Source organism: Peromyscus californicus, unplaced genomic scaffold, assembly GCF_007827085.1.
Source record: "Peromyscus californicus insignis strain IS unplaced genomic scaffold, ASM782708v3 Scaffold_14__1_contigs__length_90479793_seg_2, whole genome shotgun sequence".
Taxonomy (NCBI): Eukaryota; Metazoa; Chordata; class Mammalia; order Rodentia; family Cricetidae; genus Peromyscus; species Peromyscus californicus.
Genome location: NW_026294436.1, coordinates 57,860,000 through 57,877,842, shown reverse-complemented (window position 1 = coordinate 57,877,842; position 17,843 = coordinate 57,860,000). Strand labels below are relative to the sequence as shown.

Below are 17,843 nucleotides of genomic sequence, written 5' to 3'. Positions count from 1 at the left end.
TCTGGAAGGCAATCTGGAGCCCAGGGGCAGGCTCTGGGGGGGATTTAGGAGGCTGTCTCCTTTACCAGGTGTTCAGTGACCACAGCACAACCCCGAGGGCAGGAAAAGCAGAAGAGCCAAAAGGCATCACAGCCAGTGGGAACAAGCAGGGGCAAGATTCTGTGCAAGTCCAGGAATCCAGTTCTGGCGGGAAAGAGGTTCCACAGCTCTGCTCTGCCTCCACTAGGGGTGCAGGAAAGCCTGGCCTGGCTTGCTCCTGACTGAGACAGTTCCAAGAGGAAGGAAGGACCCAGAGCCCAGACATCAAGATGAGGGCGTGCTGATCAGCCTTGCTTCGTCTGAGCATAACTTCTATAATTTCACATTCTCCAAATGCGAATTGTATTTGGTTTGTTGCCTTACTATTTTTTTTTTAAAAAAAATCCTTATTTTACAGAGGTGGAAACAAAGCAAAAAGGGACTTGTCCCCAGTCCGATTGGGTCTGGCAGTTTGGCAGAGCTGACTGGGAGAAAACAGAACAGAGAAGGAAGCCGGCTGCTCTGAGGGAGGGTCAGAAGGGTGGGCAGCGTAGGTCCTGGGCTTTTGTGGACATGTCCGAATCGTCATTGAGCCCAAACAACAAAAAGTAAAGCTAGGAGCTGCTAAGCAGCCAGGAGATGACTGTAGACGAGGTCCAGCCAGCCAGGAGTCTCTGAAAGCCTTCCTAGGGAGCAGGCAAGAACCATGTTCACTCACAACGAGGTTGACAATACCCAGAGTCTGGAACACATGTTGGCTTAACAGCTACAAGTCGAGTCAGTGGCAAAGACACCCTCGGAGTCCTGCTTCAGGGACACAACCCTTGGTGTCTGGAGACCCTCTGTCTCCCTCGGGTTTCTCCTACTTCAGTTTCCCTAGGTTGCAGAGGGATGTGGGGTCTAGGGGGAAGGCAGACCAGACCAGATGTATGCCTTTATTTACATCTTTACTGATTCGGGATAAATAGCCCTTAGTTCCTTAAACACTTCCAGATGCTATTTTCCAATTCTCGGATCATAAAATTTCGGGCTCGAATGGCTTTGAAATATTTCAGCCATCCATCTAGTCAGAATGACTGCGGCAACGTGACCAAGATGGATGTCCACTTGCCCGTTTACACGGCAGAAAGCCTCCTCTCCATCCAGCACACACCATCCCCTGAGCACACTGTTCTCCTTCCCCAACTTTATCCACACAGGGAAAGGAAGCCGGGGGTCTCCGGGGCCCCTCCTACCGAAGGATCCTCTCGAACTCGTCTCGGTCCCGCTGCACCTGGACCGCCAGCGTGTGTTCCTTGAAAGCCACCTGATCCAACCGGCTTTGGCGCAGTTTTTCCTCGGTCTCCATCTTCTTCTGCGCATTTTCCTTTTCCTTTCGACGCCATTCTCGATCGGCGACCTCCTGGTTGCGCTTGGCCCGCAAGGCATCCTGAGAAAGCAGGCCGTGGGATGGGGGAGAGGGGAACCAAAGGTTCAGAGGGTACAAATGAAGGAGGTAGAGCCACCGGCTTACAGACTTCAGTCTGCTTCGAGAAGCACCATGGATTTCTCTGGCAGCCAGGTATTGTCAAAAGAAGAAATGGAACCCTGGCATAGATCTTTGGGGCCAGCATATTTCCGGAGGGGGGGGGGGGTGTCACCGTGTCCTGTCTCTCTCCTCTTTACTCTTTCCCCGTTCCTTAAGCACCTCCAGGCACTCCTAGAATTGCTTCTAATTTTAAAAACTGCTAATGATAGAGATGCCGAATTTTTCTCTGGTGACATGTTTCATTAGCCAGTGAAGGCTGAAAATTCTTCTTTGTGTAGCAGTCAAAAACTTTCTCCAGAACCTAAGTGCATACTTCTGCTCTCCCGCTGCCACTACGGACAATGGGAACGGGTCCACCCTTCCTTCAGAGTGCATCCCATCATTAAAGGACATTTGTCTGCGGTTAGATTTGGAGGCCACTTTACCGGCTGTCAAGGAATGGCTACTGGAGTGGGAGGGACCAAGGAAAGCCAAGAGGAGGAGGAAGTGGATACCTGCTCTGCTCGGTAATCCTGGGCCTTCTCCTGCATGGCCCTCAAGCGGGCAATCTCCTTCTCTTTCTCCCTCCGGATTCTTTCCTGCTCAGCCTCAAACTCTGCCTCTCGAGCCTGCCAGGAAAAAAAAAAAAAAAAAAGGCCTCATGACAATCCACAGGGCTGCAGCTTTGCACAGAGAAACAGTCTCCACAGCGGAACATTGCTTCCAGCATCTCCCCGACCACTTCCTCACCCCATCTCAGATGTGGGGGAAGGGATCTTAGCAACAAAGGTAAGGACAACTAGCATTTGTAGAAGGCGTCTTTCTCAGGCGTTATCTTAGAGAGCCCAGGCAGCATCTCAAGAGACAGATACTGGGGTTGCTGAAACTGATTCGAAGGCAGGGATCCTGAGACAGGCTTTTGGACTCCCTCCATCACAGTGCAGATAATTTCGAGTTGCAAGACCACCGGAGCCAAATAACAACTGCCAGACTTTAAGATGCAGCAGGTGGAGATTGTCTCATTAGTTCCCCCTGGGGCAAACTGCCAACCACGCTTTGGGCAATCCCACAGTGCTTAGCATAGTTCACCTCAAGAGTGAACCAACAAAATGTGTTCCTTTTACCACTTCTGTGAAAGAACAGGAGTGCATGTCCCCAAAGCTTCACCGCTGCTTCTAGCGCAGTCACATGACCACAAGCACCTGTGGGGTGACACTCAGTGGCCATTCTGTAAGCATTGTCCCTTATCCCTCGTTATTCTAACTGCCCAGACTGCCAAGAAGCCCAGGGAGTTGCCTGCTTGGGAGTCACGCTCCCCGGGGTCAAGCTGATTCCTCTGCCTCATCTTTGCCCTGGATGGTAGGGGAGAAAATTCTAGATGCTTCCACAACCCCCCTCTCTGCCTTTAGTCCTGAAGGAGCAGTGCCCAGAGGTCTGGTCACACTTCCTGAAAACACATCATAGAGAAGTAAGATGTGTCTACTGCCATTATAGAACTCCAAACTTGCAGAAGAGACTGGATCCATACCTGAAGAAATCATTTTTTCTGCCATTTTAAGTCTGTCTTCCTATTTTTACATAAATCCACATTCACTCTAAACTGAAGTTGGTTTTTGTTTGTTTGTTTTTTGTCCTCCACTCCCCACACACCCCAATCATTCCATCATTCAATTTTTGTCCCAGAATGAATCCACACATTGGAGAGCTCTATCAACCCACAGCTGTCTACAGATACTGCTTCCTGGGGGACGACTCTTTTTAGTACCCAATACCAGATATCCTATATAAGAGTTAAAAAAAAAGAATGCATGGAGAAGCTGCTCTTGGTTTCTAGGGAATTCAAACCTTGAGGAATTCACAGAAACTTCACTTTTACCAATCATTTTAGTTTTCTTTTACTGCATGTGAGCCTGATCCCAACTTTTAAATGAAAGTACTAATGAAAAATAATGGCACTCTGCAGGGGTTGTCTCTGAAGCTATTATACACTCTTATTGAACAAGTTATCTGACCATGAAGAGAAAAAGAAGCCAGGCCTGTGTATTTTAGAATGAAGACATGGCTGTCTTCTGCTAGAGTGCCGTTATAGCTCAGGTCTGTTACGGACATGTCACTCCTGGACACAGGTCCCAGCATCAGACACGAAGTCCCTACCATCTTCTTCTTGGTGAATTCCATCACCATCTGGTCTGCCAGTTTCTCCTGTGCCATCCGCTCGGCTTTCTGTCTCTGGTTTTCTTCGTTGATACGTTTAATTTCAGCTTGCATCTTCAGCTTCTCCTGATGCCTTCGTTCCAGATCCTGTCAGGAAAAGGAAGAGAGCCTCAGAGTAGAAGGCGGCAGGATGAAAAGCTGCCGGCGTGTTGGTATGGAGAGACACCGAGGCAGGAGGCAGTCCAGCCGCCATCACCAGCCCGGATTAAAGCTGTCCTTCAAGGGCCATCAATAAACAACTTTGCTATCAAATAGCCCCTTGGTAGTCTTCGTCCAACTCAACTTGGTGACAGCCCCCTGACTGACACTGTTATCTCTCTATGCTCTCTGGAAACAGAGGCTCTCAAAATTCTCTCCCTCTTACCATGCTAAAGTATACCCCTCTGACCTCAGGAGCTACCACCCTCCAGCTTTCAATGTCTTTCTCCTATAGAAACTCAAATTTGAGATTTCATTCAGCAGTGATGATTAAAAAAATAATAATAAACATTGTTCAAATTGAGTAATTTCCATTCACTTGGCATTTAGCAGAGGCTGTTTCCCAAGTCCTGAAAGGCAGGGCTTGCAAAGATGAAAATCTGAGGTTCAGCGTTTAATTGGCTTCCCCAAGGCCACACAGCTGGTAAACCTCTCTGCCTAAATTAACATGTCTGCCCGCTCTGGAAATCTTACTGGATTGTTTCAGCTTTCAGTTGTCTCCTTTGCTGAGTTTTCTGCACTTGAGGCTGGTGCCACACCTTTGGGAAATGATCAATCACACACCTCCCTTTCATTCTGTCCCTGATAGAGACAGGCACCTTGCGACATTCCCCTCCCTCCCGCAACAACATATAGCCCAGTGTGAGGAAGTCAGCAAATACCCAATAAACTATGGCTAAACAAAGACCAAAGCAAGTAGTATGTGATGGCATGGGGGCGGGGGGGAAGCGTTTAGACACAGAGCCATGGAAAGCAGAGTGCCAATTGGAGTATCAAGATCTTTTATAAAGAGAAAGTCTACATTTTTTCCCACCCCAAGCCTCCAAACTCAGGTACTTTTAAGCCAGGTACAGTTTTTGTAAAGACAGGGTCCCACTACCATAGCCCTAGCTGGCCTAGAACTCCCATAGAGGAGGCTGGCCTCGAACTCACAGAGATCACCTGCCTTTGCTTCAGGAGTGCTCGTATCAAAGGCGTGGGCCACCACACCCGGCATGTTCTTGAGTCACGTGCAGAGACTCTGGAATCTTGCGCGGCTGGCTGCCCGTCACTTCCAGTGGATGCCAGGCTCTGTTTCAGCCCTCTTCCCACCCACTCACTCAGCTTCCCCGGGCTGCTTCCGGCTCCGTTTCTTCAAAAGCTGCACCTCCCCAAAGCCTTGCTGCCCTCAGCCTCCCCTAGGGCTGCTCTCTGCCAAGTTAGCTGCTACCCAGTTTAGGGTTTCCCTACTCCAGGAAGCTTCCTGGCCTGGTCCCCACAGCAGCTCTGTGGGTCGCAGGCTTCCCTCACTCTCTCCTGACTCTCATACACCACTTCTTTCCTCTCACTACTCTTCCCTTCTACCCCTCCAGCTCTCACACACACAGCCTTCTCCATATCTTCCTTCCCAACTTCTCACCAGTTTCAGGACTGTCGTTGATAGCCCAGGCATTATTCACACTGACCCTCAGTGCTGAATAAGCTGTCGCTGCTGATCTAGGGCAATTATATAATCGTGTATTTATTTGCTCTGTTGCCTGTGTATTTACTCTTTGCTTTGTGGTTTCTGCTGGCTCGTTTGACTTCCAAGGAACCAAAGGGACTTTCCCTGTTTCCTGTCATCAAAAACCCTTCAAAGCAACCTAGAAAAACTCCCTTGATTCTTCTCCATCTTGCTAACATGGTAGGAAGAGCTGTCCTGCTCCCCGAGGTGCTGACAAGCCAGTGAGGTGCAGGGTTCTACCCTAAACTTGCCTAATAATACTTCCTGGAGACTTGGGAGTGTCTTTTAAGAGGATATCCAAAGGACAGTGACACATTAGTGTGATGGTGTTGACTCACTGACTGCTGGGACTTCCCAGTGAGCCCTCCAATTCCCAACTCTCCACTATGTGGCTGAATTGTCTAGTCTTTGTTTCCCACCTCATTCCCTGCATATTTTCCCTAGACCTCTCTTTCCTGACTCTTTCCCACACTTCTCCCCCAAGCCAGGATCCTAGCTGAGTGTGTCTATCTTCTTGGTCTCCTTTGCAAGCAGTTCACAAGGCTACAAGCCCCCACTTCTCCCCCCAGAGATCTGCAACCTACTCTTCACACTAGTCCTTATACTGTAGATACTCTGGGAACCTGCTAATGGGACCCTTAATGGTCCCCAGTCACTCACCAACACCCAATGTAGCAGTTGATAATGCTCAATCATCCATACACATGGGGCAGGGGGCGGGGACACAAAAATAAAAAACGATGTGTTTCATGATTTAAATGGCACCATGAAAAAAAGAATCAGGTACAGGAATGCTGTTGGATAAGAGGAATAATTTCTGGTGTTCTATAGCACAGCAGGATACTTACAGTCAACAATAATCAACTGTACATTTGAAAATACTAGTAGAAAAGATTCTGAGCGTTCCCGATACAAAGAAATGTCGACTATCTGAGGTGGTGGATAGTCACATCACCCTGATCCGACCATTACACATCCTACATATAGAACTGTCACACTGTAGACCACAAACATGCACAATTACTAGGTGTTAGTTAAAAATAAAAATATATAAGCCGGGCAATGGTGGCACACGCCTTTAATCCCAGCACTTGGGAGGCAGAGGCAGGCAGATCTCTGAGTTCGAGGCCAGCCTGGGATACAGAGTGAGTTCCAGGACAGGCTCCAAAGCTACACAGAGAAACCCTGTCTCGAAAAACCAAATATATTAAAGAAACAAATGAATCAACAAATGAGAGAATACTTCTAGATCACAACGGACTACAAAGGCTTAACCAAACGCAGCGGGTGAGCCTTATTTAGAAACTGGTTTGGAAAAAGAAATATAGCTGAAAATACATTTCTGTATCAATTAAAGAAAACTAAATATAGGTTAATACTGGGTGGTATTATGGGATCTTTGGAAGACTTTTTGATGGAGGCTACGTAAGAAGGCCCTTGTTCTTCAGAGGTGCAGGGTAAAGCACACAGTAGAAAATTGTCAAGATGTCTAGAGCCAAACGTAGTTTCATCAACTATTAAGGTAAATGGTTAATCATTAAGCCAAAGTGAAGTGCTGATGGATATGGTTACAATTCTTTCAACTTCTGTGTGAAGTTTTCGAAATTAAAAAAAAAAATGGGCAAAGGGGCGAATATGATCCAAACACATTGTACAAAATTATCAAAGGACTAATCAGACTTGAATGTGTGTGTGTGTTCTCAAATGCTTGCTACAGGGCTGGAGAGATGGCTCCATGGATAAAGTGTTTGCCACACAAGCGTGAGGACTGTGAGGCCGGGAGTTTGGGTCCCCGGAAATCTTGTAAATGCTGAGTGGGTGTGGTGGTCCACTTGTTATTATAGCCTGAGAAGACAGAGAAAGCTCCCCAGAGCAAAGTGGCCAGCAAGACTAGGCTTGACTGAGAGCCGCCTCAGTGAATGAGGCAGAAAAGCAATGGAGGATGATCCCTGACGTCAACCTGGGGCTTCCCACGTGCATGCGTGCACACACATGTGTGTCCGTCACATGCAAAAGCATGCATACCTACAGCCATAGCTACCTATATGTCTTTGCTGCATGCTTCATGTTTTGCAACAGACCATCTAAGACAAATAAAAGACCATCTTAAACTTTACGAAGTTCGCACAGGTGTGTCATCGGGTGTTTTATTTTGTTTTGTTTTTGTTTTTGTTTTGTTTTCTCATTAAATGTTCCTACTAATTTTATCTAAGCTAACAGGGATAAAAGGTTTGGCTTCACAACACAATTAATGACAATGGGATATTGTGTACTCTGAACGAGACAACAGCAGGGAGTGGAAAACCAGAGCATTGCTGTTCATCTGTGGAGTGTATAATTTCCCTCAGTAACCGAGGAGAAGACTGTAAAACATCCCTATGTTTACTTGTGCAAAGCATGCAACCATATATTTCCTTTATGTGTCTGTTCACATCGATATGCCAGTCTCAGACCCCAAGTCCCTGGGAGGCAAGGACAATATTTATCCAAATCACAGCTCATCCCCAGCATGATGCCATGGCCAAACAAATGTTTCAGACAGCAATTAAGAAGTTGATGGTGACAATGTTGTGAAACGAATGTGTGCCTTGTCAGAGGGAAGAAAAAAAAATCACTCCATACCCTGAGCCCGGGTATGGAGCTTGGAGGGCTTTGCTGCTGCTGAAACTCAGCATGGCTCGGTAGCCTGTTACCTGCAAATCTTCCTCCTGGAGCCGCTCCAGATAGGCCAGCATCTGCTCCTTCTCCTGTTCACGGTGCTCTGCAAGCAGCGAGCGCTCCTCCTCGTTCTTCTTGATCTGGTCCACGATCTGCCGCTTTCCCCTGGGAGAAAACAGGACCAGAGTGGCTCTGAAATCAAGAGTCCATCAAGTTTCCACCCCCACTTCTACCCAAGTTGTCAGGAGGTTTCTCTGGCATCATTTGACAAGTGTCCCTTTGGCATGCTTATGCTTCCTGCACCCAGACTAAAGTCCTTCCCTCGAGTGTCCTGGGCCATAAACCCTCAGTTTGCTGTGTCCTATTTCCAGGGTACCCCTGCCTGAGACTCCTCTTTTTTTTTTTTAAATCTGTCCGCCCAGGAGTTACCCTACATCTTAACCCACCTTCTCCCTTCTGGTGTTTAACAAGCTTCTGGAATCCAGCTTTCTCCCCAACTCTTCTAATGAGGTGGGAAGACAGCTTCCTCCCTCAGCTTCACAGAGCTTTGTAGATTTTCAAAGTCCAGGATCTCTAATTCCTTCAGCGCTTCTCCTCTATTATCTCCCAGCCTGACACTCATGCCTACTCTGCCCACTGTCTTTTTGTGTACGTGACTTACGCTGAAGACTCTCAGCGGCTGAAAGACAGGGCTAAACCCTGAGTTCCACTCAGCAAAGCCCTCTTTTCCACCGTAAATACAGGGCTACTGGCTCTACAATCAGTGCTCCCTGCCAAGTGACCCCAGGGTGCTGTAGGCATGTCAGTGAACTTGGAGGCATCTAGAGCCTATGGCATGAGTAAAGGCTGCAGGAATGAGAGAAGGCAAAGATGTGAATCAAGAAGAAATGTTCAGCTCATATTCAGATGCTGAATGCTTCTTACGACAGATGAAGTAAGGAAGGGCAGAAAGAGTTGCCTGGAAAGTGGGTTTGAGCTCAATCAGCGTAAAGATCGGGTCAGGACACCAGAGCTGCCTAAAGAGGCAGAGCTTTCTTTTGGAGATGTTGGGAGAGGAGTGTGGAGTGGACGACAGGAAGCACTGAGAACGGACACTGAACTGGAATCTACAGAGAAGCAGCTGTCACCATCTTGTAAACAAGCTTCACAGGTGGTATGATTCCCCGCATCATTCCGTAAGGGAGGAGAGACACTGGAGCCTTGCCACCATGTGTTCTTCCCTCTTTGCTAGGCTACCTGGCCTTGAAGATAGTGGACAGGACTCAGGGAGGGGAAACGCCAAGCCCACACCTCTACCTACCGCAGTCTTTCCTCCTTCCTCTTCTTTTCCCGATCCTTCTGCCTTTGAAGGGATTTCTGCCGATCTACTTCCATCATCTGATCCAACCGCTTCTCCTCTGCGTCCAGTTCCTTTTGTATCTGTTGCTTCTCCAGGATCTGGGCATCCCGGATGGCGTGGCACTTGGCGTTCAGAATAATCTAGGGAGTGGAGAAAAAGATGGTGGCACTAGGCTTTGGGGGGGACTAAGGTTAAGGAAGGAGGTTTTATGAGTGTGTAGAAATTTAAGGGGGAAGAAATGGGAGCAGAATACAATGTGCTGGAGATGTGCAGGGTCCGTCACGAGTTCAAAGAAAAAGAGCATTTTTTCCCACTCACTCCTTAACACAGCATAGCTCAAATATTTACTGGGTTCTTATGGGGCACTAAGGTTTATTCAAGGAGAGACAGCCTCACTCAGTATTGTAGAGTTTGAGAGGTAATGGATCAGCCTTCCGAAATAGAATGAAAAACCATGATATCGTATTCACCTGCATAAACACACACAAAATCTCCGTAAGTCTTTAGAGTTGCCCAGTTCCTTCGCAGGGACCCAGGAACACCACGTTATGCTTACGGGAGCCAAGATGTTCAAGCAGAAATCAAACCACTAGATTTTTTTAATCGAGAAGAACCCAACATGACATAAAAGAAATGAAAAACCATGGTGCCACCTTCATTAAGAACCAGAAAGTAAGAGCTTTGGGAAAATAATAAAAGCAGGTTCAAATGGAGATTTACCTAAGAGATGGAAATCAGAGATGAAGGGGTTGGGGAGTCAGCATTTTTCATTTGGTCAATAAGGGAGCCACAAGCAAATGAATGACAGAAAAGAATTGCAAATGAGTCCCTGATCTTTATGCTCCCTGCTAAAAGAAGTACTCTGGGCTCTATTGTCTCCGCCACCATCCAGAGCCAGACTTGAACTAACAGGATAAAAACAAAATCGAGATCCTTATCAGTCACAGTTCACAAAGGCTGTCTTATATCTTGGCTTCCTTAATACTGTCAATAATTCTGCTAAATAGTGTTGCCTGGACCCCATGAGGCTCAGGGAGGGCAAGGGACTTGCTCTAGTCATCCAGCAAGCACGTCAGGCCTCCTCTTCCTCCTCATGCCAGCCCCGCCCACAGCAGTCCCTCACCTTGTCCAGTGCCAGAGTAAGAGCCAAGAGGGAGTGGCAGGGAGCCCTCAAATAAAAGGAAGAGACTCACCTGGCTCATTTCCTTGAGCTCCTCCTCCTGCTCCATGCGAAGCTTGCTGGCCCTTTGCAGAAGGTTCTGGGCCCGCTCCCTGGCCGCCTCCTCCAGGTCACTCAGTTTCTTGTTGTTGCTCCAGGCCATTTCCTTCTGCTTCATGATCTTCTTGCGGATCGTCACTGCTTCCTAAGGGACACCAGCCTGGATTGGTGGGGGGGTCGTTCCCTGTGCACTTGTCTGCCACAGGTAACCTGGGAAGATATCTCCTCCGTCCATCGCTATATCAGAGCAGAGAGGTTTCACAGCCCGGCTTTCTCCCAGTGGCCCACATATCCCTCCCATATCTCAGTGACGGCCTTCCAGTTTTCATTGCCCAACATTTTTCTATTACATGCACACGCACGCCTTATTTTTAGCATGCCTTAACTGAGGTTACCCGCTCTGGTACGAGAAGCTGGCTTCCCCACTAGACTTTTCTGTCCTGCCACCCAGCCACCAAGGACAAGGCTATGAAGGTGAGTTACCAAGATGGCTTCCTTCTCCTTCTTGAAGGCTTGCTCTCTGGCCTCCAACTCTTCTTTGGTCAGGACTTGGGATGCCCATTTGATCCGCTCAAACTCCTCGGGGCTGATGATTAGGGATTCCCCAGAGGGGTCCTCTGTGGGAACACTGACACAGAAATGACCAGGGTTAGGGAGGAGAGCAGACTCCAAGCTCCCACGCTCTCTTCTCCTCCCCACGCTATGCTGAGGCGGAAGAGTCTGCAACGTCATGGACCACTGGAGTGAAGGGTTTCAGGTGAGAAGCAAGTGATGCTGCAGATTGGGGGGGGGGGGAGACATTTACATCTTTCTCTCCATGATCTATCTCATAGGCTACATTCTCTGTGTAACTGTCCATGACTCTACCTTGTGTTTATGTCTGGCCACCCTGCCCCACCACATTCTGACTCCATTTCACTGCCCACATCAGGACCAATGGTGCAAGGCCTGTTTCAAGCTCCTTCAGGATGAGGCACTATCTTAACTACATCAGTGACCTTAATCTATGACCCGGTACTTGGTACTTAGCACTGAAAAGAAAGCTGTTGAACTGAACTTTAAAAACAGATTATTCCCGATGCATAAAAAGTATAAGGGAATGCGAGACAAGGTTGAAATAGATGCTGGTGGGAAATCTAAATATCCCTGTCCATCCAGCCTAGATAGAAGCTTTGAACCCTAAATATTAATTTAAAACTCTGATCGACAGCTGCTGGAGACATGTCTCTTGAACTCTCCTTGTAGCTGCCCAACGCATTCAACAAACCTATAGCTAATTATAATGATTAGAAACAAATAACATACATTAAGGATGGGGGAGGGAGTAGCTGAGAGGTGGGAATAAAGCTGCTTCTGGGCGAGGCAATTTAACAGGTGCATGGCAATAAGACGCAGATGATCTGAGACAGGAAGTGAACTCTCAACTAATAAAACTCGTGGGGGCTGTTCAAGAAGTGGATTTACATATTTTTTTTTTTTTTTTTTTTTTTTTTTTTTTTTTTTTTTTTTTTTTTTTTTTGGTTTTTCGAGACAGGGTTTCTCTGTAGTTTTGCGCCTCTCCTGGAACTCACTTGGTAGTCCAGGCTGGCCTCGAACTCACAGAGATCCGCCTGGCTCTGCCTCCCGAGTGCTGGGATTAAAGGCGTGCGCCACCACCGCCCGGCGTGGATTTACATATTAGTCAAGGTCTTATACTGCCCCAAGTGGTGTGGCCCCAAACAACCAAGGGTACAAAGTGACCAAGAGCAACCTGGATCCACAACAGTGGATCTGAAATACCACCAATGTGTCTGCAGAGAGACCATTCCAAGAAGTAGCACCCCTCAGGTTACTGCCCATGTCGGGCTGTCAGATGCCCAGGCTGGCCAGCCTCAGCTAAAAAAAAAAAAAAAAAAAAAAAAAGCTGTACTCAAGTGCAGCTCCTGCTCCTGCACTGGGATCCAGCTGTGTCTCTTCAGCTTAAGCCATGAGTCAAGGGCTTCAGATTCTGGGAACTTACGTCATTCATCATTCAGCAGTGGAGCCAGAGTGGTAGGAATGTGTAGAGAGCGTGAAGCACAGAACATGGGTGCTAAGCCACCAAACACAGCACTGGCTCTTGGCACTTGGCTGACTGAGCTCAGCATGCACCCTTAGGAGGAGCCCAGTGGCACTGCTCCAGTCCGGAAGTAAAACTGAGCTACCCCGCCCCCCTCCCAGGACCCTGGAGAGCCCCTGTGAATTTCCTCTGATAGCCATGGAGTCTGGGAAGGAGCCAGAGCGTTAATTAGGCATCTGGTCAGTTTCCCTTTGCTTTGGACTCTTGATGTAGCCAAAAGGAAGTGACTCATCTGGTTCACTTCCCTTCGCCAAGTGCACTACTGAGGGCTTAGAAGCACCGACCGTCTACCAGTTACTTTTAGAGCCCAAAGCTCATCCTAAGAAAGGGAGGAGAGAGAAACTCTGGAGTGAAGGGCAGTGTAAATGGAAAACTACAAAAGGGAGAAGAGAAAGGCCAAGATGGAGAGGAATAACTCTGAAACACAACGGGGGCATATTGGCTCTTTTCTCTTCAGGTGTAGAATTTAGGCGTGTGTGTGTGTGTGTGTGTGTGTGTGTGTGTGTGTGTGTGTGTGCGTGCACATGTGTGATCATGGAAATAGAGAGAGGCCTGTAAGAGGGAGGAAGAGATTTAAGTAGAAGAAGGGAACTAGAGAGGACATTTGGGATATATGTGTCTGCATAGCAGAAAGGGGACCATTTGGAGGAGGAAGGGGACCATGACGAAGGGAAGAGGGGGGACAGGGAAGGAACTGGGGAAAGGACACTAGGAACCAAGTATATAGATATAAGAAAATGTCACCATGAAACACATTTCTGTGAACATTAACCAAAAAAGATTTTTTTTTTTTAAAAAAAATCTATACAGGCAAACAAAACCAAACCAAAGGTGAGAGAGGAGAGGAGAGGAGAGGAGAGGAGAGGAGAGGAGAGGAGAGGAGAGGAGAGGAGAGGAAAGCAGTTGAGTTGGGCGGCCTGGATGGCCATGATCTCCCCATCACCCTGTACGGAGGCAGGAACCCAGCACTGTGCCCTGGGGACTCACATGAGTTCTCGGACCATGTCTCGGGTGATGAGCTGGATTGTCTCTGGCTTGTGGTCCAAGCCCAAGGCAGTGAGAGTTTTCCGGACGGCGTGTTTATCGCGGAGCACCACGATAGGGCTGTCACTCTTGCCCTGGGGTGGAGGCTGTGAGATCGGAAAGGAAGACTTAGAAGCAGGTCACTCCACTTCCCCCTGATCCATCCTAACCTCAGGCACGGGTAGCTTCCCTGGGGCTTCCACCCCATCCAGCTGTGGGGGGATGGAAGGGTGTGGGGGAAGGGGGCTGGCTCTGGTATAGACTGCTGAACACCAAGAGTGGCTAGGGCATTGTAGTGCCTTTTGTTCTCAGGCAAACATTCCTCCTGAGGATGCCAGAGACTGTGCCAAGAGGTGGGGAGGAGAGGGGGGTGACAGTGTATATCCATCCCTATGTTAAAACCATTGGGAATGAAAATTAACAATTTGGTGTGTACAGGCCCAGCTCCAGGAGTCCAGTCAGAGAGAGGGAAGAGGGATTCTATGAGCAAGGAGCATCAAGATCATGATGGGGAAACCTACTGATACAACCAAACCAAGCTGGTGGGAACTCAGGAACTTCAGACCAACAGCTGTGGAGCATCCATGGGACTGGACTAGGCCCTCTACATAGGCAAGACAGTTGTGTAGCTTGATCTGTTTAAGGGGCCCCCTGGCAGTAGGATCAGAATCCATCCTTGGTACATGAGCTGGCTTTTTGGAGCCCACTACCTATGGTGGGACACCTCGCACAGCCTTGAGGCAGGGGGAGGGGCTTGGACCTGCTTCTACTGAATGTACCAGGCTCTGCTGACTCCTCATGGGAGGCCTTACCTTTTTGTAGGCAGGAATGGGGGTGGGGGGAAGAAGGCTGGAGGGGCGGGAGGAGGGAAAAGGGGGTCTGTGGTTGGTATGTAAAATGAATAAAAAAATTTTTTAATAAAAAAATTGGTGTGTAGGTTATCTCTTCGTGAACATTTCTGGTCTTACAAAATTCTTGAAACACAGTGTGAGTTTGAAGCAATAAGTGTTACAGATTAATTTACCCTTTAGTATTAGTAATTTTTAATCCTTTCTAATGACTAGTGGTCAAAAAAAAGCCATATTGAGGGAGTTAGGCACAGCTAGGTAGCCTAAAAGGAACCTGCCTTTAAAATCTAAAAATGGTTGGGCCAAGCCTGGTGACACACACCTTTGATCCCAGCAATTGGGAAGGAAGAGGCAGGAGGACAGCTAGTTTAAAGCCAGCCTAGGCCACACAGGAAGACTCTTAGCAAAAAAGGAAAAAAAAAAAAATGTGGTTAAGGAGGTCACTGAGGATTCAGCAAAATGAACACAGATTAGGTGTGTGGTATTTTTTAGAGTGTTCCAACTATGAAAGAGTTATCACGAAAACACAATCACCCATGTCAGGGAATTTCTAGGCACAGGAAAGTGTTGGTGCCATAAACGCAGTCACTGACACCTGCCTGGTGACTGGGTGTGTGTGTGTGTGTGTGTGTGTGTGTGTGTGTGTGTGTGTGTGTGTATCAGTGTGTACACGGGCACTTGTGTACTATGTTAGAAGCAGGTTGAGACTGTGTGTGTGTGTGTGTGTGTGTGTGTGTGTGTGTGTGTGTGTGTGTGTGGCTTTGACTGGTTCACTCTGCACTGTCCCCTGAACACTGCTGCCACCTGCCGTTCATCTCTGCTTCCGGAGGGCATGACTGAGTCAGGCCACAGGCCACTTCTGCCCCCTACCGCCAACTTCCTGGACTCTCATCTACCCATAAGGCCAAAGACCTTGGGCCAGGACAGGACTAATCCTGGAGCACTTGGCCATTTCCCACCCTCCTTTCTGACTAGAAAATTCCATAAGGACCTTTCTCCTCAGAAAGAGTCTCTCGATGTAATTATAAAATTGCATCCTTTTGACCCTTGACTTTACCGGTGGGGAAAACATGCAGAGTGGGAGATCTTCCAAGGGGCCCTCTAGACGCACAGTGAGACTAATGAAGAGCAGCAACAGACATCAGGTCTCTACTCCTAGCCCACCTCTTTCTCTCTCTTCCTCCCTCCCTGTCGGACTCTCCAAGTCTCACTCTCCCCACTCCACCCCACCCCCTTCTTATCTACCATCACAGGCACCAAAATTTGTTCCAAACAACTCTCTGCCTCTCCTTTTCTGCACTCCGGGGATTGTCACTGTCCCAGTCTGGGTCAGTCTTGCTGGCCTCCCCAAGCTAAGTGACTGTGTCAGTCCAGCACGTGGAAGTTGAAAGGGGGAGGCTGTGTGCGCTGTTTTGTACTCGGATGCTGTGAAGAACTGGGAATTTTCAGGGGTGAGGAACCAGGCACCCCTGTTTTAGAACACACTAGATGTTGGAGCTGTACAGCTAGGGGCTAGGAACTTCCCCTTTTTCTTGGGTATGAAGTCTCAGTGATGTGACAGGTACAAGCTTCATCCTAAGCAACGCTGGTCTAGGCCACTGCTGTCCAGGAGTGGCTGGCTACCCATGGGGGGCGGGGGCAGGGGGTCTGTCGATGATTAGTTACCTTGACACCTCCAAAAAGGCTCTCATCTACCTCAGAGTTCATGGCTTTGGTCCGATAGCGGGTCCTGTTCCGTGACCTGTTGGAAGCAGAGGAAGCGGAGCTCGAGGCATCCCCTGTACTTAGCGGCTGCAGGAAGAGACAGAAAGGATCGGACATCAGTACCCAGTGACATCTAGACCACAGGCAGCAAACATTTCTCTAGCTTATGCTGAGAGCTAGAGTGTGATCCTGTGGGAAAACCTCTTGCACAAAGTGTCTGTGTGGGCCCTGAAAGGTAGGGCCACAGCATCCCCATGGGGAGGGATCTCTTGACGAGACGTATTAGCTCTACAAAAGACTGTTTCTGTAGTCTTGGGAGCTGATAAAGCCAAGTCACTCCCAAGGTACCCATGCAAGGATGGAGGAAAGGATGGCTGGAGGAAGAGAGTAGCACTGCACCCCATCGCCTGCCCATTTGTGGTTTCCCACAAGAACGGCCTCGAGAGGCCTCTGTGTCTCTTCATCACCCATCTTCTCAGCCCCGCTCTGGGGCCCCCTTCACTGAGGACATACCGCAAAAGGAAATAAAAATTGTAGAAACTCATCTGGGACACAGCTCAGCATGTGACGGATGACAAACTTCAGGTAGTGTATGAACAATGATAACCATCTCCAATCAGACAAAATTAACCCAAGTGTAATACACACAATACTACTTGCTGTGCCAATGGCTTCTGATAGCTTCCTATGTTTGGCAGGTCCTCCCTCTAATGACTGTGAGAGACAAGGCTCATTCCCAACAACAAAAGCTGAAAGCATCATGTCTTTGCCTTCCCAGTCAAGCAGGGGATCTAAGCTGGGCCAATAAGATGCCCCCGACCTGACAGTGACCGGGGAACCGGTGATGTAAGACACAGAACAAGGGAAAGCCTTTCTGACATGGATGGCAAGAGCAGCAGCCACACTCGGGCAACACTGATAAGGACACCACCGGCATGCAAAGCCTGCAGCACCAGGGAGCGTGTGCCAGACCAGTTCTCGGTTTGGAGTTTGGCCTCGGTTACAGCTGAAGAGGCACCCTCTGTTCCTATTTTCCAAACCTAGCTTCCCTGCTGGCACAAAAATCAGTGGGCTTTCCTACATCCTCTCAGGGTGTTCCACCCTACTGGAATAAGAGTTCTGGTTCTGCTGCTTACAATCGAGGACCCGGCTAATCACAACCTCCCGGCTAATCACAACCTCCCGTCCCAGCGGTCAGTTCAGCTGCAGCTTGGCCCGGAGAGTAGATATCTACGTCCAGGAAGCCGTTTCCGCAAGGGCTTTTGGATAACGGTAGCCTTAATCTAAAGCTGATTCATACACTGCTTTGGAGGAGCCCACGCCAGCCCGTCTCGACAGAGCTCTGTAAGCCGAGATATCTCGGGGAAATGGTCTAGACACCCTGGGTCCCTCCAAGTCTGGACATCAGCAGCCACCAGGGGGATGGAGTAAAGAGAGACGTGGAGCTCGCATTCCAGGCCACTGAACACTGGACAGTGTTTTTTTTACAAGCTCTCGGTCATCTGCCACGACCAACAAGACTTCCTTCCAGCCC

The 17,843-nt window shown here is 48.6% G+C and overlaps 1 protein-coding gene across 4 annotated transcripts in view; it reads right to left on the bottom strand.

The window, feature by feature from the left end:
• The window catches only part of Cfap45 (cilia and flagella associated protein 45), a 36,278-nt gene that overhangs the window by 3,258 nt on the left and 15,177 nt on the right, over positions 1-17,843 (bottom strand). For all 4 annotated transcript variants that reach the window (XM_052737682.1, XM_052737678.1, XM_052737679.1 and 1 more), the window contains exons 2-10: positions 16,271-16,396; positions 13,722-13,864; positions 11,120-11,264; positions 10,611-10,781; positions 9,379-9,557; positions 8,114-8,243; positions 3,680-3,826; positions 2,041-2,154; positions 1,254-1,447 (exon numbers count right to left, since the gene is read on the bottom strand). In XM_052737682.1, coding sequence (XP_052593642.1) covers positions 1,254-1,447; positions 2,041-2,154; positions 3,680-3,826; positions 8,114-8,243; positions 9,379-9,557; positions 10,611-10,781; positions 11,120-11,264; positions 13,722-13,864; positions 16,271-16,312 — 1,265 coding nt within the window. In that variant the 5' untranslated portion in view covers positions 16,313-16,396. The remainder of the gene's footprint in view (positions 1-1,253; positions 1,448-2,040; positions 2,155-3,679; positions 3,827-8,113; positions 8,244-9,378; positions 9,558-10,610; positions 10,782-11,119; positions 11,265-13,721; positions 13,865-16,270; positions 16,397-17,843) is intronic.